The sequence below is a fragment of the Pimephales promelas genome, chromosome 10 (assembly GCF_988280905.1).
Source record: "Pimephales promelas chromosome 10, fPimPro1.hap1.1, whole genome shotgun sequence".
NCBI lineage: Eukaryota > Metazoa > Chordata > Actinopteri > Cypriniformes > Leuciscidae > Pimephales > Pimephales promelas.
Window position 1 is genome coordinate 29,827,326 of NC_142778.1, and position 24,890 is coordinate 29,852,215.

General features: G+C 42.0%; 1 protein-coding gene across 1 annotated transcript; it reads left to right on the top strand.

Moving 5' to 3' along the window:
• Nucleotides 1-1,610: 1,610 nt before the first annotated feature.
• On the top strand, nucleotides 1,611-24,620 carry tle3a (TLE family member 3, transcriptional corepressor a). Its single transcript, XM_039683940.2, has 21 exons — nucleotides 1,611-2,302; nucleotides 2,745-2,904; nucleotides 3,564-3,664; nucleotides 4,640-4,703; nucleotides 6,094-6,138; nucleotides 11,234-11,296; nucleotides 11,415-11,519; nucleotides 15,787-15,988; nucleotides 16,485-16,492; nucleotides 18,641-18,763; nucleotides 18,853-18,903; nucleotides 19,064-19,216; nucleotides 19,856-19,985; nucleotides 20,306-20,469; nucleotides 21,777-21,850; nucleotides 22,106-22,355; nucleotides 22,511-22,758; nucleotides 22,853-23,000; nucleotides 23,420-23,570; nucleotides 23,808-23,884; nucleotides 24,315-24,620. The coding sequence occupies exons 2-21, from the start codon at nucleotides 2,881-2,883 to the stop codon at nucleotides 24,420-24,422; spliced, it is 2,289 nt and encodes a 762-aa protein (XP_039539874.1). The 5' UTR covers nucleotides 1,611-2,302; nucleotides 2,745-2,880; the 3' UTR covers nucleotides 24,423-24,620.
• Nucleotides 24,621-24,890: the final 270 nt, after the last annotated feature.

Sequence of the window (24,890 nt, forward strand, 5' to 3'; positions counted from 1 at the left end):
TGTGTCTCTATGCATGACACCCTCGATTCAAAACCAAAACCACAGTCCATAAATACTAAAGACTTCACATCACTGAGCTGTAAGTAGTCCCAGACCTGGAATAAACATTAAGCAAATTCATGGTGCGTTGCATTTTTTTTCTTCTTCTACAAGACCACCCTGGTGTTTATTGTATATTATCTATATTGATATGCATATTATAAAATAGAAAAGTATGTAATACTCGAATACGAGAACAAGTAAACAACAATAGAAAGGTCTGTGATATGCAAATCCAAAAACAAGTAAACAAAATAAATAAAATAGGAATAGCTAAAAAACATAGGATAAGTTAGATATTTTTTTATTAAAAAAATATTTTAATAAATTATTAAAATATATTTAATTATATTTATATTTTTTTATATTATATTTATTTAAATATATTTAAATATATTTAATTAAAAAAAGAGATTTCTCTAAAAAAAATTAGATAAACATAAATAAAAATAATAATCACAAAGCAGTAATTGCTCTCTAAATAGAAAAAGTATGTAATACGTGAATACAAGAACAAGTAAACAACAATAAAAGGTATGTGATCTGCAAATCCAAAAACAAGTAAACAAAAGTAAAAACTATAATAATAAATAAAATAGGAATAGCTAAAAAAAAACATAGGATAAGTTCGATATTTTTTAATAAAAAGGAGATTTCTCTAAAAAAAAAGATAAACAAAGCTGTAATTGCTCTCTAAATACTTGTTTGTAAACAAATACCATCATGTTCAGACAACATTTTGCATTTTCTTAATGTATGTCCTTTTTCAAGAAATAAAGTCAACTTATACATTACTGCTGTAACGATGCTATTTTATTTGAGTAACATGTGATTACGAGCGAAGGGATTTTTTTTATGTTATTAAGTGTTTGCATGCTCCGCTCCTTTGTTTTATGTAAGGCTCTCATTACCACGTGGTAGTAACAGATTGTTTGAACTGGAAAGAAAAGCCATTCGAAGCTAATTAAGCAGCCATTCCAGGCACTATTCACGGGCAGAAGAGCGAGAAGCACAGGCATTTGTCAGCGCTTGACCCCGCGTGGTATTGATTGACAACAAACCTTCTTGAATGACAGCCTTAACCTTTACCGTCCAATTGCAGTCGAGAGAATATGAATGCAGCTCTGTGATTGGCTGAGAAGCTGTAAAGCCGCAAAGGGATCCCACGTGGGTGCAACAGAAGAAACTGCACGGGATTGGGCGCTTCTTCCTCTGAGTTCAGACATGGCCGTTGTTCACGGAGATCAAACCCGAACAATCATCGTATTCCCAAACGCTAGCTATCTGTGCATCTTGACGATATGTCATATTCGTGTTATGTTATGAAGGGGACATTAGCTTCAGAAAACTGAAAATAATGTTTTGTAAACAACCTGCGTTATTTAAAAAGGAAATTTAAATGGATTTGAAGTTATGCGTCTGATATACCTTCTTTAAATTGTGATTTATTCATTTTTAGCTGCGAGAAGTACACACAAACATTAATAATGTGTGTGTAATCTTATCGACATCATTTAATATACTGGTTTCCTCTTAAAAACTTCTAACCTACTAAACATGTAATGTTTTAACCGACATACATAATAAATAATAGTGTTTGTAATACACAATGCTGTTGTTTTCCTGCTCAGAACGTCGTCTGTGTCTATACTGTGACTGTGTTAGGTCTCCAAACAAAGACATTGACTGTGACATCGGTCCACTTTGTTCAAAAATACCTAGAAATGTTCATACGAGCTACCTGTTCTGATCTAAAATGGCGAGTATGATGTCATGCATCAGGATGCAGTCCCCACGTGGGGACGCGGCCCTGCAATTGGTAGGCAGGGCAAAACTCTCGGTTCTCTCATCTCATTGGCTAGCAAGAGGCGCTCTCGCAGTGGCTCAGCCCTCGTGTCAGTAGACTGTCTGTGTGTGGCACAGGGTTGCATTGCTGGACGAAGGGGAAATGCTCGAGCGGCGAAGAAGTACAACGTTACACTTTTAAACGTCCCAAACCTCTTCAAATTCGGAAGTATCGTTTTGGCAGTGTTTTTTGGGGATTACACGAACCTTTTTTTCGCGCCGTGGAGTTTGGCGTCTCTTTATTTCTTTGCTGATTCTCATCGAGTCGCCTCTTGTGATAGAGCGAGCGCGCGAGAGATGTTCGCCACCGTTCGCGTCAACCAGGAACCATATCTTTCTCTCAGAAATTGAAGCCGTGATTAACATTTCAGAAGTGGAACGGTGGAAGTGATTCGGCAGTTCGAGCGCACAGAGACAGGTACAGTGGGCTAGCAGGTTAGCTAACGACAATAGCTCGTTATCCAACCAACCAAGCTTTGAAACGCTTCTCACACTCACACGCTGACTGAGCTCATCACTTATCACTTTGTCGACTCATTTACGGGCTTCTTATTCGTTTTCTTTCAAGCAATGTGACGTGCTAAACGAGGTCCTGTCAAAATATCAGTTGCCAAACAAAGAAAAACACCAAATTTCTTCTCAATGTTCCTGTTTTTGTGTGTGTGTATAATAGTAGAGAATGTAGCGTTCGCTCGAGCGTGTAGTTTTTTTCCCCTGACACAATGAACGGAGTTGTTTTCAAAGTGCAGGTGAAAATACATATCGTCTCAACCGCAAGTGTACATGTCCAAACGTCATTTGTCTGAATGTAACGGTGTCCTCCTCGTCTGTTTGTTTATTTTTCATTGTTTGGGTTCCAGCAACAGAGATCTGAGAGGATTTTTGCCCCCAGCGTCCAGTTGGCTTCGTGTCCGGCTGATTTTTACAGTACAGTGGCGTGCCAGTGGACACCCCCCACCCAATAGACCTCCAAAAAAATAAAGGATACATTTCAAAATGTATCCACAGGGCCGGCATCCGGTAAGTGCATCTTGAACTGATATGGAACATAATTGCTACATCTGCATCAGTTTAGCTGGAGAGCAAGGGCAGAGCCGCCGTCCATGACGAACGACATCCTGATGTGCATGATGTGCACCTTCATTTGATTTGCTAAGCCCTGGTGCCTGTGATAATGCTTTGAAGTGAAAGAGCAGGGTGGTTGGAAGCACAATCAAGTGGGGTAAAGGCTCTTGTCAATAAAGTAGTTGATGTTGAATGGTAAAGAAATCATCTTTGTTCTCTAGTTTCACGTTTTTTCACAAGCACCTCGTTTAGAGAGAGGCTGAAAACAACAGCTTTTTTACAGGCGTAGTTTGGCACGCTCAGACCTATCCAAGCGAGGCGACCCCATTTCTCCCGCCGGTGTTTATGTGAGGCACTAAAACGGCAGATCCAGGACTGTAAAGATCCCCCCCCCCACCTCCGCCTCCTTTGTCAGAGCGCTACTGGTGCTCCAGCTATCTCCCAGATGTCACTGTAGCGTGGATGTCACCCCCAGCCCTCATTCAGGCTGAAATATTATAGCTGCTCTCCCAGGGCCCAGAATGCATTAGAGGCTCGCTCTGCAGTCGGTGGAAAACAAATTTGGTTCTCTGAGGATGTAATTGAGTTTGATTGATGTGATGGCTGTCTTTCAGGCGCCCCACCAGCCTGGTCAGCCAGGCTTCAAATTCACAGTGGCGGAGTCCTGTGACAGGATCAAAGACGAATTTCAGTTCCTGCAAGCCCAGTATCACAGGTAATAATTTAGAGTTATATGCCCGTAAAGTAGCTTGTACAATTACCGCTTGGCCTAATTGTGTTTCACAGGCGTAAGGGAGGAAAAATAAATCTAAATTGTGTTAAAAAAAAAAGTGTGCTTAATGGTAAAAAATGTGAAGTAAAAGTGCACCATATCGGTTATTAGCTAATGTTATGGACATTTAATTGTAGATGTTTTTTAATTTTTGATTGCTGCCGCTGACATCTAATATTAATTTAAAGTTATAGTGCATGATTATGACAGATTTAGCTCATAAAAGCATATTTATTTGTAGTACAATAATAATGGGCAACACTTTACAATAAGGTCTCATTTTTTAACATGAATGTATTAACAAACAAATTAGAAATACAATTGTTAAGGTAATTATTATTTTTTGTTAATGCAAGTTAATCAAAATACAGTTCATTGTTTAAGTTAAGAGTGCATTAACTAATGTAAACAAAAACAAGTTTTGATTTCCATAATGTATTAGATGTTGAAATTAACATGAATTAATATGAATAAATGCTGTAGAAGTAGTAATTGTTCATTCTTAGTTCATGTTAACTAATGAAACCTTATTGTAAAGTGGTACCCAATAAGGACATCTTATTTAGTGAATTGTTTATTATTATGTCTGACTTTAGCACTTTAGGGACAAAATTGTTATTTTATTTATTTGTGATATTATTATTACTCTTATTGCTTAAAAAAAACAGTGTAGGTTTTTGTTATCAGCTATAATATGAAAATTATTAAATTCGCTCATAAATGAAAATATAAGCAGAATTATTGTTGCGTCCCTTATTTAAAGCGTTAAAATTGATTTTTATTACTTTTAAAACGAAGCCTTGTAAAATGTGAATTTATTTGTTTAGCCTCATGTTTGCACTGTGGATTATTTTTGTGGGTGTAAGCAGTGAAAACACATGTTTGTTCAGTAGCTGATTTGTTTTGTTTTCCTCCCAGTCTTAAAGTGGAGTACGACAAACTGGCCAATGAGAAGACCGAGATGCAGCGCCATTATGTCATGGTAAGATTAGCCAATATGTAAGCTGCCATTACTAGTAGCTGGGGTGAAGGCAGATGCCTTGTTGCGTGTCTCTCTGTATGTGTGTGTTTTAGAATGTGTTTGTGAAACCCCCTCTGGTGCTTTTAGTTCAGCCTCCTGCTTTATTAAAGGGCCCTGACTGACTGCTCTTAGCCTCGGGCCCTTTCATACACCAACCCTTAACCGTAGGGGTCAATGACCACAGCATTGTCCCCTCTTCTCTCTCCCCCTTTTCTCTCCCCCTTCTCTCTACCTCCCTCTGTGTGTGGATCTGATTATTCTCCAAGGAGACGCTGCTCTCAGACAAATGCATGGCTGTAAATTGGGTGAGGGGTGATGGAGGAGTGCCAAAGGCGTCTGTGGGAAAATACTAGATCGCAACAGAAATCCAAAGTCTCTGCAGCGTTCCGTCTATGATAACACGATTTTATGCACAAACAAACGGCTACATAAATTCAGTGTTAATCTTAATCACGGGCTTAATCATTTACACAACACCAAAGCCCTAAATTCAATCGTAGACGTTCAGGAGATCAAAACAGCCTCATGTTAGGATTTATGATAGGGAGAGGAAAAACAAAGCTTTTCGCGGTGTAACTAAACAAGGTTAAACTGTGGAAGTGTATTCTCTTATCTTGTGTAAACACGCGAGCAATGACTTTAACCAATACCCAGGGACGCTAGTTAAACATTCCATTCACAGGAAAAAGCATGTCAGTCAGAAAGGGGAGGAGAGGTTAGGTAAACACATGTAGAATCCCCATGCTGACTGTTTGAGCTGATAGTGTCAAAATCTAGACGTGCTGAGGGATCGGGGTGTTTTTAAGTCTTTCTTTTTATTATTATTATTTTTATTTACTAGATTTTGCTAGGACAAGGTGAGGCGTTTTAAAAAAAATGAATATGGTTTACCAGAGTCATGAAATTGATAAAAAATATTAGTGGAAATGTTATTTCCTATCGTTTTTATTCTGCTTGAATATAATTTTTGGAAACAATGGAAATCCCACTTGGTTTTGAGGTCAGAGTTCCCATAACTTTGACCAATAAACTACTATTTTTCCCATAAAAAGATTTATGGAGATTTATTTGTCAGAACGTATGGGAACTCTGACCCCAAAACCAAGTGGGATTTCCATTGTAAACTTTTTATCGTTATAATTTAGAGAAAAATAACCTGCAGAAATGAGAGGCTGTTATGGAACATGATTTTGAAGTGCGCAGCCAGCAAAACCCTGTTCTCCTCTTTTTCCCTCATGTTTCACTAGAATCTGACTTTCTTTTCTCTACTCTCTGATGTTAGGTGAAAATGTTTGATGTGCCTCGGATTGAATAAAAAAACCTGAGTGTTTTTCATTTCTCTTTCTTTCAGTACTATGAGATGTCCTATGGGCTGAACATTGAAATGCACAAACAGGTATGTAGCCCTTTGATCCGTGTTCACACAATCTTTGAGTCACAGAGGATCCATGCACTGTGTGTGTAGACGTCAGTCAATGCAGTCACACCGGTGTGTTAGGAGACAAGTGAAGTGCACTCCTTAGAGATGATGAGAGAGACTGTAGACTGTGTTCTTTTGAGCAGCCGTTAGTATAAGCTAGAAGTCAGGACATTACAAGCGCACACACAGAGTCACGTCTCTTTTCCTGCTTGTGCCGAGTAGAGCGTGGTCAGACATCTTTGATAAGATTAAAGTCAGGACTTTGGCAGGAGGGGCCGTGTGATTTAATGACTAAAGGGAGCAGAGTCTGTCGAGTCCCTATTATGTCAGCACATTTAAGACACCCTTTATAAATTAATGCTAAGGGGAAAAACAGACTGCCATGAATTGATCCCCTCCAATCAATTCTTACCCTGCATTTTCTCTAGGGCTGCAACTAACATATATTTGAAAAAAATTGGATAATTGGTCATTTATATCTTTGATTTGAACATGTATTCCATATCTTGGAAGCGCCTGAAGCCAGCATCATGGCCACATGAAACTATATGACCTATTATGACCTTTTTTGAAGCATTGAGCAAGTTGTGACCTTTTCCCCCTCCTCTGCCGTTTTTGAAATTTGAATCTAATCACTAACAAATGTAATCTGTGCACAGGATAAGAACTGACTAAGTGACTGTTTTCATGTTGATTTTAACTATTGTTTTTATAATTACCCACCTTACTACTTTCAATGTTATACTTTAAAGTTAGGTGACTCTTCCACCGTATTTGCAAACATTAATCTGACGTGTCTTGGCATTATTGTGATGCGTCGTACATGACTACATGTCCTGTCCCCTAGATAATAATGAGATTGTGCTGTGCACCAGATGTAGTTAGGCCACCTAAGAGGCAACCCAGCTTCCTCAGCCTGCTCCCCTTCTCCACCTCATGAAGGTTAATGGCATCAGGGAGGAGCTTGTGGATGGCGATCCATCAGTGTCCACAGTGTGAGTCTCTGCTCTCCTCTGTCTGTCAGGGCCCTTGCCCCTCCTGTTAACCACTTATCTCCCTACTGGTAGCTGAGGGACAGAAGAGTGAGAGAATAGAAGTGGAAGGTGGGAGAGCTGGCCTTGTGTAAATGGGTTAATCGACTGATCCATTTTAGCGCCTTGACTTTTATCAGGAACCTCCACAGAGCCTATGGATGCACTATTGAATTATTCATCTAACACTGAGTCTAACCTGCTAAAGAGGAGGGAGGTATTGCTGTTCATAAGCAAACAGACAGATCCTACCCTTTTATCCAGGTCTGTTGATCTGGGTTAGAACCCAGGAGCGGATGCCAGGCGGGGGGTGGTTAACCAACCGAGGTAGCGTAGATTGCCGCTTTATTCTCAGCGCTGAGGATTTAATTCTGACCGCTAGGCAATCCGTTTCCTCATCCGTTCGGTCGTCTCTAGGCACTGTATTTTAAACAGTCGTGGCATAATGCGGATTTCAGGATGCACGCTAGCGTCTGATACCTGCAGACAGCCATAGTGAGGGAGGAAATGCAGCTGTAATGGCAGCTGCTCCATGTCATTGAGCCGCTGTGATGACTGAGGTGCACTCACAGCGTAGCTTATTTTGTGAGGTTTTTCTCACCTGGTGTAAGACTCTGAGGGAATCTCCTCCCCTCTCCTTGCTGTCAAACCCAGACTGTGGCAGTCAGGCCCGGCTTGACATGGGGACGCTGATACATGATTTATAAGGGGTACCCTAGGAAGTGTTTGCTAACTGCTGGATTGTCCTTCTCTATGTGAGCCAAAGCAAACTGACTGGCTCAGTGAGATGAGTACACAAAGCCTCTGATAAAGAGGTGGGCGGACTGGGAAACACAAGGCCTGCTCCGTCATACTGTTTATGGTGGTTAGGTCATGAAACCAGGTGAACCTGTACAATGACTCTTCAAACACATGCATAATAGAGCAGGGCTATTTGCAGAGGCCTGAGTATGTGAGAGACAAGCCAAAAAAAAACAAACCCCAAATTGAAAACACAAGCTATCCACCCGCGCAGACCTATGGACTAATGTCGATCAATGCAAGTAAATTTTAATGCCAGTGCTGTAAGTTAACAACCCTGTTAAGCCTGTGCTCTCACCTCCGCCACACGCATATATAGATCTTGTTATACCTTTACTACTGAGCATGAGTCTGTCAGAGAGCATTACCACCCTTTCACCCTGGCAGAATACAGGGGCCCATCAACCTGGCTAGGTCAAGTATTGTTTGTGATGGAGACACATGCCTGGAAGGGCCAGTTGTTTTCCTCTATATTCAATGCTCATCAGCGTCTCACTCCATTCTGCTGGCGCTGATGGCAACAGACAAATAGCTTTCAGCACGCCATTGACAGCCTGGCCCTGGAGTGCTCTTGAAATGGTGCTAGACAGGTCCGAGTACCTGTAATTGTGTACCAGAGCGTGAAGCTCGCCACTTAAGAGGCAGGCTTTCATCTGCTTAAAGTGACATCCTATTTTTATCCGCAGTTGTAGCTAAAAGCTCTGCTTGTCCAGCTCAATGCCCAGCACTGCTTTCATCATAGATTCATATATTAAGCACAGTGCTTGCCGACTTTTTACGTACATCAGTGCCGTCGGACATGTTTTCCCCCGACAGCGGGATTGTTTTTGCAAGATAAAGCATGAAGCTTTAGAGTAAGTGTCAGATAAGGCGACCCTTGACCTCACTCGGCCAGCTGTCAACGTCGCGTTAAGCCCTTAAGGAATGTGTTCGATGCTCTCCAGGCCTCTCGGCAAATCCTGTCAAATGTCAGGCTGCTATTGACGCGGTTTATCTTGGCAAATAAGGATTATACACTGAGCTGGCTTTTCAACCAGCATTTTGTTGATGCGTTCTTCTAGTAACTTTTTTCCAGAGTGTAGTGTGGTGGCTAAAAGCTGAACTTGTACTCTGCTTGTCGCACAAAGTTTGACTTTAGCTTTTGAGAATGTAGGGATGCACAAAATATAGTGTTTTTAGTGCATTTTTTAAATATATATTTCATACATGTATGAATATTGTCATTCTAACCTGTTTCAGATTTACAATGTTATACTTTGCAAGCATCAAGCACTTAAACAAAAAATACTTATATTTACTAACAACAACTAAATATCAGACTAACAACTAAATGTCAGATTGTTTAAATATTTTGATGTAGCATCATCCTTTTGATATGGAATAATGAACTTAATCTGTGTGCTGAGCGTTTTATATGGTCGTTTAGTATATTTCTTTAATAGCGTGCGTGGTTTATTGAATATTTCCACTATAGCTTGTCCCGACATACATAGGGAGGGAGCAATACTTTCTCGGGTGTTACAGAGTATCTTGTAAAAAAATATATTGTGCCTGGATTCTGCAACCGCTTGGCATTTTCAGCAATATGTTATAAATAATTTCCTGGTCGGCGCAGTGCTGCGTGTTTGCCATTGAAATGAAAAATAGAGCTGAAATCCCTGTGATGTGTTTGTGCTCCGTTCTGGCCCTGGGTTGAACTGAGCCTCATAAATTCTATAGATGTATCTGCAGCCGAGTTATTTTTCAGAGGCTTTCCTCCCCCTGTCCTTTGGTCTCAGTCAAAGCCAGTGCCAGACCTGTGATGTGAGCTCCTTTCATCAGTGGAAGAGGCTGTGATGTCGGCCGTGCTGTGTTCCTGCTGGCGTCTGATGATGGAAAGGAAGAGGGATGGAGTACATCCTACTGTAGCTGCATGTAGCCTTTGGGTGGAGAGGCCCCCTCCTTTACTGTCATGTGTTCTCACGACGACCCCACATCATCCTCCGCTATTGCTCGCCTTTTTATCCACCGTTCGTGTGCGGTACTCAGCCGATCGACAGGCCGAAAATTCAATTTAATGACCTGCCTGTGTGCACGTAATATGATTTTACAGGCTGTTACGGTCAAGCTGAGGTACCATTTGCATAATGATCGGCGCGCGATAGGAGACGGGGCCTGCTCGGCTACAGTTGCCATGGCAACGGTCAGGCGGGTGGAGAGAGAATGAAGGTCGGGTCCCTGCGGTGGGCTAGATGAAGGGGGGACTTGGGGGTGGGTTGCTGAGAAAATGAAAAAGGTGGGGTCTGGATAAGGCAAAATAGGCCTCAGCTCCTGACAGGTCTGGACGTAATCCACCTTTGTTCATTAGACACGTTATTGTGATGTGAACAATTTCTGTTTCGTTGTAAAGGCTCATCGGAATGCAAATTTTAAGATGTCAGTGTTCCTACAGACATTTGGGCCAGATTTCTGAACAACGTGTTCAGCTTTAAATGAAAATGCTGTGATTAAATGTGTTTTCGGGGTTTTTTTTTCGTCTTGGTTGTAGTAATTTTTTTTCATTATTGTAAAAGCACTGAAAGAGCTAATATGCTCAATCTTTTGGCTCTGATTGCTGCTTGTACCATGTGTACAATTTTTTGGATGGTGCAAATTCATAAATTTGGGATTTATAAAACAGCTTTTTTGTGGTCAGCCCTTGAGTCTTTTATCACATTCGTCTGCTTCCAACATGCCCTCAGGGACTGTCTGCATTATTTAACATCTGCTAAACAACAGGAGTTGGCAGTCATTTTGTTGTGGAGACATGTAAAATGAACGAAATCAACTTCTGCAAGCTTTTCTTTTTAGTGCAATTACAAATCAGCGGTGATAATGGTAGAGGTGAAAATGTGAAGTTCAGATTGCAAAGGAAAGTTTTGTGTGCTAGACTAGTAGAACGTGCCTGCAGGCTGATGGCAGCTGAAGTACAGTGCTACTCTCAACAGCTCCAGAGTATCTGGCTCGTTCTTCGTGTGGTTTGGAGTATACACTCATCGCAGCTGTGCTCTCTCTCTCTCTCCCCTGGGCTCTCATAATGTTTTAAATATTTCACATGTCAATATCACGCAGTTTGGAGTGTGCCGAGTCAAGCGGTTCTGATTGCCGTGGTAATTGGCTTAATCGTTGGGAAACGCTAAAAAAGGCTTAGTGGTGCACTTTAACAGAAGTAAATTAACCCTTTTTTTTTTAACTTTTTCCTCTTTCTTTTCCTCTTCCAGACTGAGATTGCCAAAAGGCTCAATGCTATTCTAGCCCAGATTATGCCTTTTCTGTCACAAGAGGTGAGTTTTATTTGAATTATAGCTTCATTTTAGTTTTAGATGTAGTGTTTTGAGCTTTATAGACTTTTAGAATTTGCTTTGACTCTGAATTTAATCAGTTTTTCTCTCCCTCTTTCAGCACCAACAGCAAGTAGCACAAGCTGTTGAACGTGCAAAGCAAGTGACAATGACTGAACTAAATGCTATCATCGGGGTACGTGGACTTCCCAATCTGCCCCTCACCGTGTGTATACCTCTTTAATTACTTTATTTGACCTTAAGAATGGGGTAAACCTGCACTGTTGTAGATGCAAAATAACCCTATTAACTGATTTAACGATTAATTTTGGATTTAGTAGCTTATTTTAATCATGTGCAGGTTTGCCCCTACAATGAATGCCTTTTTAATGTTTTAAAGATATGTACATGCATGCTGTGTGCTTAATCTGATTAAAATGTATTTGTATATTGAGTGAGGAAGTGGATGCTTTTATAGGTATATTTGGGTCAGAGTTGGTGGTACCTATAACCTTTGTCATAAACCAAATTTACAATATTTTACTTATTAAAAAATAGTACAACCCAGTCCATTAAAGGGATGTGTAATGATTATTTGCAGCACAATCTCTGATTATAGTCTCACATTTCTTTACCTATTAGCTCATAGCTGCAATATTGTTTCTCTAATGTACAGCCGGACACTGTTGACCGAGCTTTATTTAGTCTACTCTATATGTGGCATGAGTGTTCTTAGTGTCCTCTGTCCCCCGAGTTTGCATCTAGAAGCTGCTCAGAGCTCTCTTTGAGCATTAGAGTCTGGATACCTTTAATTAGATCAGGTTTAACAAGAGGCTCATTCCTCTCTGCTGACCTGGATTGTGCTGGGAATTAAAGACAAATAGGATCTTGCACACATATCCCTGAGCTACTACAGCAGTTCCTTTCCTAGAATTGCCCACAACTCCCTTCTAAATGTCGCTTATTGATCAGGGGCAAGTGACCCAGATCCCTATCAACATGTAGGGAAAAACAAATCTGACCCCCATACATCCAGAAGTAATGTTTGCTCTGATCTGAGCCTGCTTTGATTCGCCGCCTTTAGATTTGCTCTACAGCTGAAGAATCTGATAATCATGGGGTGAAGGTTTGAGGGTGGATTTGTGTTGTCTGATATTGGAATTCAATTAGATCCTGAGCATTGACACTTACTCAGAGATAATTCCAGGAATCAAGTCTGAACAGGGCAGTCATGTGGTCGCTCTTAAATGCCATGTTATCTCTGGGAAGGATCACCGTCTGATAGCTTTGATGTTATATTACAGCAGACCAACTTTAATGACTCTTAATCTTTAAGAACTCATCAAAAACTTGAAAAGCAGGAAACATACTTGCTTGTCGGAGAGTTTTTTGTTCTTTGAGTAGGGGGTATTTGTAATTCACACAGTAGTATGCAGTATATGTGCACTCACACAGGTGCCATAGACTCATAAATAGTATAAGGCAAAGGTGAGATGTGAGCTACACGTGTACACACACACTCACACTCCTCTCTCTCAGAGCAAAAAACCTCCAGCATCTCTTATTGATGAACCTCAGGGCTGGTAATAGGATGCATCTAGGGCAGCAGATTTTTTTTTTTTCTGCTGTGCTTTGACTTTGATCTGAGGTCTTAAGATGGCCTCTTCTGGCAGCTCAGCATTTCTGCCCTCATCAACAGTGTGTTTATCTACAATAACCCTATTTTTTATAATGCATACGTATTTATATACACATTTTATAATGTTCTCAGTTCTTTCTCCCTATGCTTAACTTCCTCTCTGTTTTGCTTGGACTGGTCTGTTTGTCAGGAGTTTATAGGCTGTGGTTGAGTTTGAGGCTTGTAGTGGTAGGTCTTGGCAATATATTAAATATTCACAATTTACTGGGTATATAAAACTTAGCTGCTTACATGCTTAATTATTCATTAGACTATTTTACCATCCTTGCTTGTCTTGTGACTTTAATAGCGTCTTTGATTGACACTTGACTTGGGAATCAGTTGAAATTGTCATTCAATTAAATTATTTAGTGCTCCATTTCAACTATTTGTGAAACGATTTAGTGAAATTTTCTTTTTTACCATGTACTACTGTTGCATTGGTGCATATAAATAAATAAATAGGCTATATTTTTCCTTCTGTTTATTTAGTGGAAAACAAGCATTGGTTATTTTAACTAGGCTTAAATTTTGCATTATGCATTTTAGCCAATTTAATTGTCTGCTTGGTCAATGATGATTCATCTAATTAAAAAGTTTTTTCAAAACTAAAATACATGCATATAATAGATATATCTATGGAATGTTGTCCAAAGGCAAAAAATAAATAAAGATATCATTGTTTTGGCTATAGGCAATTGCCCAGCTCGATGCAGTGGGCAGTCATCTGCTGTAGATGTATGGATAGATCTCTATTAAGACTGCCCCATCTGTGCTGTGGGCCCAATTAAGTGTGTTCGTGGCCGAGAGGGTGAATCATGGGGCTTTGTTTTTGAATCCCCTCAGGCCTGCATGTTGCGTGGTTACAGCACTAAACTCAGGATGGGGCTGTTTAACATACACACATGAGAATAGAAACAGGCGCTTGTTTGATTTAGCCACTTATCTTTTTATAAGTCCATTGTTAATTGTTCACACTGGCCCGAGATTCATTGTTTTGCTGTAAGAGGGAGAGATTAGCACCAGTTGAGACGGTCTTTATGCAGGAATATTAAATTACTGGAGACATTTTATTTCTTTATTTTCTTGTCTTCATACCCGGGTCTCTAATGAGGGTTCACTTATTGTCCATGCATATTACACATCAGTGGCTCATTAGCCGGAATGAGCAGGGAGGGTTCTCCCCCATGAATCAACGGCTTCTTTAATTTCCCATGTGGTCAGTCATCATCTCTGAAGCCACACTCACACCCCAACCCCCCCACCCTTTTCACTAGCGGTTCACCTCACTTCCTGACACATCCACATGAACACCCTAGCACCTAGATTGTTTCTCTCTTACCATCACTCACTTCCACTCTTGTCTCACTATCTCTCTTATTTTCTCTTGCCCTTTTACTCTCTCTTCAAGAACATGCACCCACCACCCACGCTCAGTGCCACGGTACACATGCACACTTCCTTATCACATCTCCTCACAGATCCACACTCTGAGGCACAGCTCATAATTGGCTTGGCAGCTCTGTTGTGTTGGGGAGGGTAAGGTTGCAGGTTCAAATCCCAAGGAGCGCTCTTCTATATACCATTCGCTCTTCTGCCAATCTCAAAGGCCCGAGTCTCAATATACAGCCAGCTGTGCAAATAATCCGCAAAGCTGTTAGCAATTATACTCACCGCGAATAAGGGCCTGTGATGGACATCTTAATAATGATTTACCCACTGGAAAAGGGCAAGCTTTTGGAGCATTCCAGACTTATAAATAAGCCTTTAGTATTGATATTTACTTATGGCATGGCATTAATGACCTGCTGATAATTCTGAAAGGTTGTACCACCGTGATCGCCGTACATAGCCAATAACATCTACCCTTTCTAAGTCAAGCCAAAAAAAAAAATCAGAATTCTTAGAGAATGACCGTATATGGTCATTGATTGAATAGTGAGGTCTGTACAGAGTTGGGCGGTATGTGCCCTAACAGCCATTTAAATAATTCATTCTTCCTGTGGATACTAATAAATTGCGGAGGCTGGGTTTTTTGTTGTTTTTTTTCTTTATTGGTGGCTCTGCTAAGTATTATTTAACCTTGCTTTAAACTGCTCGCTTCCCATGCTGAGTGGTTTTTAACTCTCGTCAGTTTCCTCCAAGCTTTTCAAATATTGATGGAGGTATTGGAGGCTTGAACGCGTGCCAGAACAGGACCCCTCGTTCTTGGCCGCCGTTGCCGCAGCCGCTCGACATGCGCGCACACACACACAAAAGCGGGGCCCAGCTGCTGTTGGAGTGGTGTTTAAAGTTTGGTTTTCTTGAGTGACTCATACTTTGTGCAATAACCAGACCCAAATGTGAGGGATGTAAATATAGCCGTCCAGCGTTTTGATGGGGCTAAGGAGCAGGTGGTGTTAAGCCAATGAGCTGACAGCATTGTAACGCCATGCTGTCTTTAAACTATCTTAAATAGGGCTTGACGACTCTTTAGGAGAGTATTTGTGAGTGTCAGAGTTTTATTGTTTGAGTGGCTTTACATGCTTTTTCGTATGATATTTCACAGATTTTGTTACATTTGAGCTGGGAACCTGAAACGTAAAGTCACAAGGTGCACGACACTGCAATATTTTATATTTTTAGGTTAAGATCCAATCTACATAAAGATGAGGTTGTTTGCAGGATCCTCAAATATGACTTGCAAGCATGTAAACATCCCAGGACCCCTGCCTGTGCTTCTGAATTGACCTCACAGAAGCAGTGTGTTTTGATTGTGGCATAGATTTCTCTACTTTTTTCTCTCCGGCCCACTCTGTTGTCTGTTTCTCCGCAGCAGCAGCAACTCCAGGCCCAGCACCTCTCTCATGCTGCCCACGGCCCTGTGGCTTTACCTCCCCACCCTTCTGGCCTTCAGCCACCAGGAATCCCACCAGTCACCGGCTCTGGCTCAGGCCTGCTGGCTCTCGGAGCCTTGGGAAGTCAGCCTCACTTGCCGGTGAAGGATGAAAAAAACCACCATGACCTGGAGCACCGAGGTAAGGAGCAGACTCCCACACTGCTCTCATTTAAAGCCAAGAGAGTGAAACTTTAGTTGCTCAGCCATACAGAACTCTTGTGTGAATCAAACGCTTGTTTCGTAACACCCTCCTCTTCAATAATTATTATAGCTCTTATAGTGCTGCTGACATTATTGACCTCCTTAGGTTTTCTTTTTGAGTACTCTCCTCTCATGGCTTGCCATTTAGGGATGTAGCCTTAGCCTATTTTCAGAGAAGAACCAAGTGTGTATAAAGCAAATGAACATGCACATGACACACACTGTGGCTTGAATGATTGGCCAAGGTTAATAAAGGACACATGCTAATGGTTTGCTAGCTGTATTGTGTACATAACAGACATATTCTGCCTGCTGATGAAATCCTCTCTTAACTCTGATTGTCAGTCGGTCAGGGTAATTGACTTTTGTTTATCTCTGTTATGTTTTGCCGTTCTGCCTGTCTTTCAACGCCAACCGGGGTCTGCTGACTACAGAGAGCACGGTGAGTCTCAGGTTTCCTGTTGCCTCAGTTTTCCTCTTTGATTTCTCTGTCTTGATAGCTTTTTTCCAAAACCCTCTGAGCTGCCTACGTAGGAGATTTGAGGCTGTTGATTTCAGTAAATTTTGGAAGTTAGCATGTTTACTAGACATTGAATAAAATAATCCATTTGTATTTAAAATATATATATATATTTTAGCTGATTTTCTGTATTGAATACGATATATATATAATACATTAGAACTTTAAACATTAGGAAATGCATTTCTCACTTTGTCCGCCGTTATGATTTTATTTACAAAGTGTCGAAAAGCAACATAATTAAGTTGCGTAGTGTTTTGAACAGCCTTCATGTCAGGAGCACTCCTTAAATGATACCTTAATGTTGCCTCCATAGGCGGCTCACTAGGTTTTGAAACGGAGCAAATATGTCTTAGTTGTACTGGGTGAATACCACCTCTTGGCCCATTTCATGCCTAAGAAAATTTCCATTAATGTAAATGTCAAGTAAGATCCTTCATCCTGAAGCACACGCAACTCGTGCACGAAATGGTAATCTGCGTTCATTAAAATGACTAATAGAGAAACAAGCTTTTTATGAAATAAGCACTCACATCTCTCCGCAGATGGGAAATGACTCGTATTACAGCGTGCAGATTAGCGCGGCTCTATAATTTCATCACAATTAAAGACGACGTCGACTCCCTCCCTCCTTTGTGGGATTTATTTTATCCCTCTCCCCTCCTACCCACCCCTCTGCTATCTCCACTTGTTTACCGCCCCTCTCCGCTCTCTATTGCTAGCGTGATAAATATGTATGAGCACAGGCGCGGGAATTGTTTTCCTCCCTCTCATCTCTGTGCCCTTGTAAAAGGCATTTATTCGACGGGGTTTAAATCTCTCTGATGGCTGATTGTGGCCGTGAGATTGGGTTTCTGCTGGCCCGGCGAGGCCTGAATGGGTGCAGTCATGTCTGAAGGAAGGGGAGCTCCTCTGGCAGTTAGCAGTCCATGCGCTGTTGTGAGTTCGCTGCTGCCGTAGTCTAAGGTCATCTGATAGCACGCTGGTGACTCTCCTTAATGAGTCACGCTAAGCATCTCTTTAGAAGGTCAGACATCATGCAAAGAGAGCGAGAGAAACAGAGACTATTGGGCATTCGGCCCAGTCTGCTACTTCATCATCTCAGCTGAATCCTTTTACGCTTCCAGTGATCTGGCCACATTTTCCCTTGTGAATCTTGTTGCCTCACACTGAGTGAAGGCTCTTGGGACGAGATGAGTAAAGCTCTAGGAGAAGGGATTGTTTTGAGAAAGTGCCCAGAGAGCACTCAAAGTGTGTTGCATATGGAGCATGCTTGCTAAAGACTATGAATTCATGAGATACTTTTACAGCACATTATTGTGAGTATGGGCGGTAGCCTCAAGCAGAGTCATCCACTGTGCTGAGGGAAGGGTACTAGGTGATCAATGCTATTACGTGCTCCCACACACACAGCGCAAGTTGGACTTCTCGCAGATAATGGGCCGTTGTTCAACACTAACTTGCTGTTCAGGTCTTCCTGAAGCTGTTTGTTGTGTGGAGGGAATGAAGGGAGGGCAGTAGGGGAAAGTAAAAACAAGCCCCTCTTTGCTCTGGTTAACTGTCTCTACTCTGTAGTGCAGCCAGCACATTTTTCTGTGTTTAGTCTACTGTGGGTTGTTAGATACAGCTTGGCGAGTCTCACTATATTATGTTAGGCCTGTTTTGGGCATTTGAGTTGGATGGCTAGAATGAATAAATCGCTTTTGGCTTTCTAAGTGTGCGGTTTTGGAGTAATAACTCCTTTCTTCTTTCCTTTTCTCCTTGCTGTTGATTTCCGAGCTTGGATCTCCTTCAGATCCGACAGCTGTGAAGTACCTGTCATTGTAATAGTTTTTGGCTCTAAACTCAAATAATTTATTTGTCGCAACCAGAAATGAACTTGAATCAGGTTTGGATAAAAACTATTGTGTGCTGATTGGTCCTTTAGGCTATTTTGAAAGCAATTTAGAGGTCTTGAGAAAGTGGTAAGCAGTGGAAACCACCTGCAGATCTGCATGTAGAGATAAATGAGTTGAATTAAAGTCTGCAGTCTGGTGACACACTCATATTTCCCCTCTGTCTCCTCCTCAGAACAACTCCATATCTCCATCAGACAGCCTGCGCACAACCAGCGAGAAACACCGTGGCTCCTCCGATTACAGCTTGGACTCCAAGAAACGCAAAGTTGAGGACAAGGACAGCATGAGCCGATATGTGAGTGATGTGACCTGAACCTCCAATGAAATATTCTTGTGTAACAAAATGCGAGGGATGCTAACCAGTTGACACATTGTGTTTTTCAGGACAGTGACGGAGACAAAAGTGATGATCTGGTGGTTGATGTTTCCAACGAGGTGAGGAACATATTTTATGTTGGGAAGGGCAAGTTATTAGAAATTGAATGCATATTTTAAATGTATCATATTTTCATTGATTCAAATGAAATGCCATCAATTATTCCTTGCAAATATGGTCTTATATTTAACTCCTTCCTGTTATATGTTTGCGCTCTAGGACCCTGCCACACCCAGAGGCAGCCCTGCCCACTCCCCTCCTGAGAACGGCATTGATAAGCCCCGCCCAGCAAAGAAGGATACGCCCAACAGCCCTGCCTCTGTGGCCTCTTCCGGCAGCACCCCCTCCTCTAAAAACAAGGAGCATGGCCATGTACGGATATCTCTCTCACACTGTCACACGTGCACATCTGGCTCTATTTAATCCAGAATGCTGCTTTTATATGTATCAGCTCTATCTGGATTTTTATACTGTAATAATTGGTAGCACTGTAAGATTTGATAGAATATGGGTCTGTGCCACTGAAGCCGAATTATAGGATATGTTTGATGGGAGGGGGCAGCTAGGGAAGCCTGAACGCCCTGTGATCTTCCACTCTCTCTAATGGCTCAGAAGTGAATGTCTGTTTCCCAGCCTCAGCTTTAAATACATCTGTAAATGTCAGGGATAATGCATTCCCATAGCTGGATCAGTCGTGTCTTCCCTGCTAATAACTCAATGCGTTTAACCATTCTGGGCCTCTGCATCAAAAAAAAAAAAAAAAGATTAGCGGGAGAAGCGAGGGAAGGATAAAACGAGCCTCATCTCCATTGTAGCTGTAATGGGTTTGGGGATAAATAGCAGGGTTTATAGTTTCGTAGGAGTAGTGAGTTTGTCAGAATTGGATTGGATTAGGTTCTGGCGGCACTTAAATCTTCTGCCTGGATGCTGCCTCGTTTGGGGGATTTTAACTCTGCTTTCTCTATCTCTCTCTTTCTCCCTTCTCCTCCCTCTCTTCTCTCACATCTGCAGAATGACAAATCCTCCACGCCCGGTCTCAAGTCCAATACCCCCACGCCTCGTAATGATGCCCCCACCCCGGGTACCAGCACCACCCCAGGGCTGCGGCCCATCCTGGGCAAGGCTCCGATGGAAGTTCTAAGTGAGTTCATAATCGATGTCCTCAGAGGTGTCGTTTCACTCTATACTGTGGCCTCCCGCATCGTACAACACAAACACTGTTGAGCCAATTTGTAACCAAAAGAGAATTATTTGCATATGGAAATAATCCAAAGCTTCAGCAAATTTGTAGGCTTGCCTTTTTACCAGAGCTTAAAGCCGTTTTGTTAAACTAGTCTTTGAAGCAGCTCAGTGTAGGCAGGTCTTTGATTGAGATTTATCTCCCTGTTCCCGAGTTCAGCTCCTTTCCCCGCGGTTGACTGATACTGATTTATGATTGGCTGTGTGTCTCTGTGCTTGCAGCCGCCCCTGCTCTGCGCACCCCCCTTTCTTACCCAACTCCCTTTGCCATGATGAGCCACCATGAGATGAATGGTTCTCTGACCAGCCCTGGAGTCTATGCCGGCCTTCACATCTCTCCTCAGATGAGTGCGGCCGCTGCTGCTGCCTACGGACGCTCGCCCATGGTGAGTGCGTGTATGTGAATAAGCGCCTTCAAAAGTAGGGGTACAGGGAAAAAATTAACAGGTGATTAACATCATGATCCTGGATCTGTTGACATTTTAAATTAATAATCTATTAGGAAGTGGTTCTTTTTTCATGTACAACATAAGCAAACAGTATTCATGGTCTTTAAAAGCAATAGAATTTAAGGTTTCTCTAATACGGAATTGCAATATGTGTACAAATGAAAGCTGAACAAGAGTTAACATAACATTGGTGGGTCTGAGCAGGCAAATGTATTATACATTAAATATTTACACAGTTTGGCAATAGGCCACCTTAACTCCCCAAAGATTTGTGCTGCTATGCTTCTGCAATTTTTTTTTTGATTTATTGAGAATTATTTTGCAATCATATATGTGACTCCCTGAAACGAAATCAAATCATATCCTGAGGTGCCTGAAGATTCCCACCCATACTTAAAAGTTGGTCTGTCCTCCACCTTACCTTTCTCTTCCAATTTCTTCCTATCATTTCTTTTTATTTTCTTGCTCGATTTCAATCTCTGTCTCTCTCACCCAAAGCCCACAACCTGAGAGTGTAGGGAGTGCATGAGGTGATGTAGTGTGTGTGACTGGGTGTGAAATGAGCGTTACATTGACTGGGCTCTCAGGCTACCTGACTGCCTGCCGTCTGATTGCTTCATCCTTTCGGTTAAATGAAGGTGCAGGGCACAAATCATTCCTCTGTCGTTGCATGGTCGTTTTTGCAGTATACATTGATCTAGTCAAGTTAAAGGAATATTACACACCACAAAAATCTAAACAGCCATCATTTACTCACCCTTATGTTGTTCCAAACCTATAAAATGCCAAGGAGAAATTTTGAAGAATTGTATTGATTTTTTTTTTCTGTACTTAAACAATGAATGGGGGATGATAGTTTCAAGCTTAAAAAATGCAAAAATTAAATAAATCATGATACCTTCGACTTAAGTCAGAAGTAACGCTCTGAACTAGATTTAGTTCAAAAGCATATCATTCAGATTGGTCCTCAACTGAATCAACCGATTAATTGAAAAATAATGATTTATTTACATATTTTGGAGATTTTTCACACACAGCTATTGTAAAGCTCTGTTAGACATGAACCATATGTACCACTATTTTAATAAATGCAGACCTTACAGGTTTCAAACTACACAATAGTAAATAAAAAGTGAATCTATGCTCAGGTCTATTCTGTATAAGGCTTTGATTGTGGCGTTTGTAATGTGTGTTTTAATACAGATCTTTGTTGAAATGCAGCATGTTCTGTTTTGTTTCTGTAGGCGGGTTTCGAGCACCCTCATATGAGAGCTCCCGGCCTCCCTGCCAGCCTCACCTCAATCTCTGGTGGAAAACCGTAAGTGTCCGTCAAAGATTAAATGCTCATAAATAACTTGTAGCCGCACTAGACCGTTTTCTTTCCCCACGCTGTTTATGTAACGGTTCCGTGAGAGTGCTTAAGAGCACAACCTTTTCCACCTCTTAATGCCTCATTTCAAACTACTTACTCATATTGCTGTAATTGATTTAATTAACCCACTTCAATCAGTGCGCTGTTGACTGCTAGATTACTAACGAGGTCTCTCTCTCCTTGTCTGTCTGTCTCTCTCAGAGCCTACTCTTTCCACGTCAGCGCTGACGGACAGATGCAGCCCGTGCCCTTCCCTCCAGATGCTCTCATTGGTCCAGGGATCCCACGCCACGCCCGTCAGATTAACACACTCAGTCATGGGGAGGTTGTGTGTGCCGTGACTATCAGCAACCCAACTCGCCACGTCTACACTGGTGGCAAGGGCTGTGTTAAGATCTGGGACATCAGTCAGCCTGGAAGCAAGAGTCCAGTGTCTCAACTTGACTGCCTGGTAAAGGCCAAAATCATACTTACTAGAACTATTGCTTACTCATACTTACTCATATATTATAAAAGCTTTACATACTTGCGTATTTGTGGACATAATCTGGGAAGCTTGAAATGTTTTGCCTTAATTGTTTGGAATATTTTGATGTCCCTCTACAGAACAGGGACAACTACATTCGGTCCTGTAAGCTGTTGCCTGATGGTCGCACACTTATCGTCGGAGGGGAGGCCAGCACTTTGACCATTTGGGATCTTGCCTCCCAGACACCCCGCATCAAAGCCGAGCTGACCTCCTCCGCACCGGCCTGCTACGCTCTGGCCATCAGCCCAGACGCCAAGGTGTGCTTCTCCTGCTGCAGCGATGGCAACATCGCCGTCTGGGACCTCCACAACCAGACCCTTGTCAGGTGGGCCTTTTTCTTGTGAATTACATTTTCTTAAAAGTCTTTAGAATTAAAAGCAAGGCCTTTCTCTAAACCCTTTACTTTTCGTGATTTGCAGGCAATTTCAAGGCCACACAGATGGTGCCAGCTGCATTGATATCTCTCATGATGGCACCAAGCTCTGGACAGGTGGCCTTGATAACACAGTCCGCTCTTGGGACCTGAGAGAGGGCCGGCAACTCCAACAGCATGACTTCACGTCTCAGGTTAGGCCATAGAGCTTTAACATGGAGCTTTGAAGTCACAATGAAATGGAAATGGTGACAGATCTTTTCTACTGTATTGTGACATACATCTGAGTTTATCAGTACTGAAAAAGAAAAGTTAGATTTTGAATTTCACTGCACTCAAAAATGTTGGCAGATGAATGCGAGTATGCAGGGGTGGGTATGACTAAATTATCTAAAAAGTCCTGCATACATCACTGGAGAAACTGGTCTGTTTCACCGGAAGATTGAGTATTTGTGTTAAAAAAAATTTTTTATGGAACTTGAATCAGTAGTTCAATGTGACCTAAAAACATACATTTGCAAAAAAAAAAAAAAAAAAAACATTTTAATTTCATGCTGGCTTCAAGTACAAAGCTATGGCGCTCAACTTGTGTCTGTTCCTCCCCCAAACGCAGATCTTCTCCCTGGGCTACTGTCCGACGGGTGAGTGGCTGGCTGTTGGCATGGAAAGTAGCAATGTGGAAGTGCTCCACCACACCAAGCCTGACAAGTACCAGCTGCACCTTCACGAGAGCTGCGTTCTCTCTCTCAAGTTTGCCTACTGTGGTAAGAGACATATTCAAGCTTCACAGATTGAGTGCAGACACTCTTTACATATCTTCACTAGAACTTTTGCTTGAAGTTATCTTAAAGTTATACGGCAGCACTTCTGCATAGCACTATGACAGAACCTTGATTGTCCGTTTTGGCTTTACATTTTTTGTCTTTCTGTGCATATCTCCATTTTGCCTGTACTCTGAACAAAGCTCTAATTACGTTTGATTTCCCTTTCCCTTTGACAAGGTAAATGGTTTGTGAGCACTGGGAAGGACAATCTGTTGAATGCATGGAGGACTCCCTACGGCGCCAGCATATTCCAGGTACAGAGATCAATACAGACTGTCTGCAGGAAATGTGTGGGTTGCCTGGATCAGTTGAAAGGGCACGGTGACCGCTGGCTGACAGGCCCGGGCCTTGATCAGCGGAAATGGGCTGGAGTATGTCATTAACGCTGGGTCCTGACCACTTAGTGCGGATGTGGGTCCGCGTGTGTAGCTTGCATCTACCAGCTTAAGAGTAAATAATGATAACCCTTCAAGTGTTTATGACTGAAGGGGCTTGGCATGAACACTAATGCATCATTTGGTAGGGGAAGAGCGGTGCTTTATGTATACAGTTGTCAGCATTTTCTTTGAGTAATAGAGGATGTCTGAAGAGTTTTTATGCAGGCCCTTTGTGGTACATTTGAAGTTAATATTTAAATCTTTTTATTTCACCAGATTTATTGTGGCTTTTTTTCCCTTCTCACAGTCAAAGGAATCATCCTCGGTCCTGAGCTGTGACATATCAGCCGATGACAAGTACATTGTTACAGGCTCTGGAGACAAGAAGGCCACGGTGTATGAAGTGATCTACTAGACTGAGAGGTAACAGACTGGAGCACTCAGGCCTCTGGAGGAGGAAGGGGACACGCACAACTTCTCACTCCAGTGACTCTCCTAGTCAAACAGACAGGAACAACCCTTGTCTGTCTGACTGTCTGTCTCACACTCACTGACCTTTTACTGACTGACCGCAGAGGTGAACGAGTGGATGCTGGGGTGACCCTGGACTGAGCTGCCTGGACTAAGACACGAATGCGCAGCCCTACAGACCCCAAACACTCAGCCCGGTTCATATGGCACTAGAGAACACTTCATGTTTCCTTACTTGCTGTTTTTTTTTTTCTTTGCTTCAAATCTTTCTTTGTTGGATTTTGTTTCCTTGTCGTCGTCCCCCCCCCCTCACTATGCAGTGAGAATGTTCCATAATGCATCGTGAAGCAGCGCTTCGTTCTGAAACTTCATCTGTGTGGAGGGTATGTGAAAAGTGTACATAATGGAGTAT

Coding starts and splice junctions, on each gene's coding strand:
- tle3a (XM_039683940.2), top strand. CDS start 2,881: ATGTATCCACAGGGCCGGCATCCG. Junction 19,986..20,305: donor GGCTCCGATGGAAGTTCTAA/GTGAGTTCATAA, acceptor CTGTGCTTGCAG/CCGCCCCTGCTCTGCGCACC. Junction 23,885..24,314: donor ACGGCGCCAGCATATTCCAG/GTACAGAGATCA, acceptor CCCTTCTCACAG/TCAAAGGAATCATCCTCGGT.